Source organism: Echinops telfairi, unplaced genomic scaffold (genome assembly GCF_000313985.2).
Source record: "Echinops telfairi isolate 266 unplaced genomic scaffold, ASM31398v2 ScPeMD7_7414;HRSCAF=8452, whole genome shotgun sequence".
Lineage (NCBI taxonomy): Eukaryota > Metazoa > Chordata > Mammalia > Afrosoricida > Tenrecidae > Echinops > Echinops telfairi.
The window spans coordinates 1,505,886-1,507,679 of record NW_022111314.1 but is presented as its reverse complement, the minus strand read 5'-3'; the positions used below and the strand labels follow the sequence as shown (position 1 = coordinate 1,507,679).

Below are 1,794 nucleotides of genomic sequence, written 5' to 3'. Positions count from 1 at the left end.
GGATTCCATCCTGCCTGGGAAGTGTCCCACAAGCTCAAGGAATCCACATCTCCGAGCCTCTCGGGGCACTTCGAGCATCGAGGGCGGTCTGCGGGAAGGGAGGGTCACTAACCAGGAACGCACTTCTCACTGGCTGCCCAAGTTTGCCCTGAGCGTTTTAGGGGCTGCTTGGAACCCAGATCCATCCCGCTGCTTCCTGGGCAGGCGTGGTGGCCAAGGCCTCCAGCTAGAGACCAGGCGGTGAGCTGAGGCGCTGGCCGGGCGGGCGCCGGCCTTGGTCGAGAGCGGTTAGAGGGAAGTTGTCGAGCAGGAGCTTCACAGGAGCGAGGCCTGGGGGCTTTGAAGACCTGTGTTTTCCTGGTGTGCTGTGGTCAGTTCCGGGGCTGCTGGGAGGGGAGGCCCAGTGTGGGCAGCTGGGTCTCAAAGGCCTGCAGGCGGGTAAGAGGCCGGGGTGTCCGCCACGTAGGTAACTCTGAGGACTGAGGGAGGTCCACGCCCTATCTCTGGTGGCTCCACGTGGCCCCCACTGTACCCCACAATGTCCTTCTTGAGCACCGGGCCTTCCTGGGGTCCGTTCCCCAGTCCACTCTGGTGGTGTTTCTGCTAAGACACCCCCCCAGGACGTGCATGCGTCCCCCGACCTGCTTGAAACCCAAAAGGCGGGTCTGGCTGCCCCTCCCCTAGCCCCGCCCCGTGACTTTGGGGCTCCCTGGGCTCTGTTCCTGACTCCTCCCAATTCCCAGTCTCCGCCCTCTTCCTTTGAGTGTGAGATCAAAGCAAACCAAACCGGTGACTGTGGAATCGGTTCTGACTCATGGGGAACCCCTGCCCCCCGTGTGTGGAGCGACTGTCAGAGGCCTGCCTTCAGAGGGGCTTTTGGGGCAGGTTGGGGCTGGAGCCAAGAACCTGGGGGCTGGTCTCCGAGCCTGTTTGCACCAAGGGACTCCTGGGGGACCCAGGTCAGCATTGGCAAATGGCCGTGCCTGCGCACGCAGCTTCTCTATAGAAAGCCGACAACCGTATCGACCGTCGCCTGCTCGTAACTCCCTGCCTTCAACTTCATGTCCACGCACCAGACCTCAAATGGGCGTCCCTCTCAGGGGCTGGGGCACAACTTCAGGTGCTTTGTCTAGAGGAGAAAGACGGTTTCTTGGTTGTTTGCACCCCCCAGAAAGGTGTGAAACGGAAACGGGGTCCCCCAACCACAGCAGCTCAGCCCCCGCCTTCTCCCGGGTGTTACCAGTGGGCGTTAGGACCAGCTGCGTGCAGACCCCTAGACCCGCTGCTGGTGACCCTCAGCCAGTCCCTGAGAGCTGACTGACCTCCAGTTTCCAGAGGAGGGTGAAGGGCTGGAGGTGGCCCAGGTGCACGTCAGGAATGACCGAGGGTAGGGCCTAGGGCCGCCGCCCTGGCTACAGGCTGACGGTCCTCTCCCTGTGTCCCCCACAGATCCGGTCAGACAAGGACAATGACATCCCCATCCGATACAGCATCACAGGGGTGGGTGCTGACCAGCCCCCCATGGAGGTCTTCAGCATTGACTCCATGTCGGGGCGCATGTACGTCACTCGGCCCATGGACCGCGAGGAGCGAGCTTCATACCACGTGAGTGTCCAGCTGAACCAGCCAGCCCACTGCTCCCTCCTCCCCCACACCATGCCCACCTAGTACCTTGTCCAGTCTCCTCACCCCCAGGTGACTCGGACAGCAGATCAGCCCTGAGATGAGGCAGGCCTCACACAGGGTGTCCACACCCCCACGCTGTCCCAGGGGAGAGGGGACAGGCCTCGCACA

The 1,794-nt window shown here is 62.6% G+C and overlaps 1 protein-coding gene across 1 annotated transcript in view; it reads left to right on the top strand.

Annotated features, from left to right (window-relative positions):
- CDH4 (cadherin 4) overlaps positions 1-1,794 on the top strand; it is a 288,289-nt gene that overhangs the window by 256,203 nt on the left and 30,292 nt on the right. Inside the window, exon 5 of the mRNA XM_030887496.2 lies at positions 1,450-1,605. Within this exon, the coding sequence (XP_030743356.2) occupies positions 1,450-1,605 (156 nt within the window). The remainder of the gene's footprint in view (positions 1-1,449; positions 1,606-1,794) is intronic.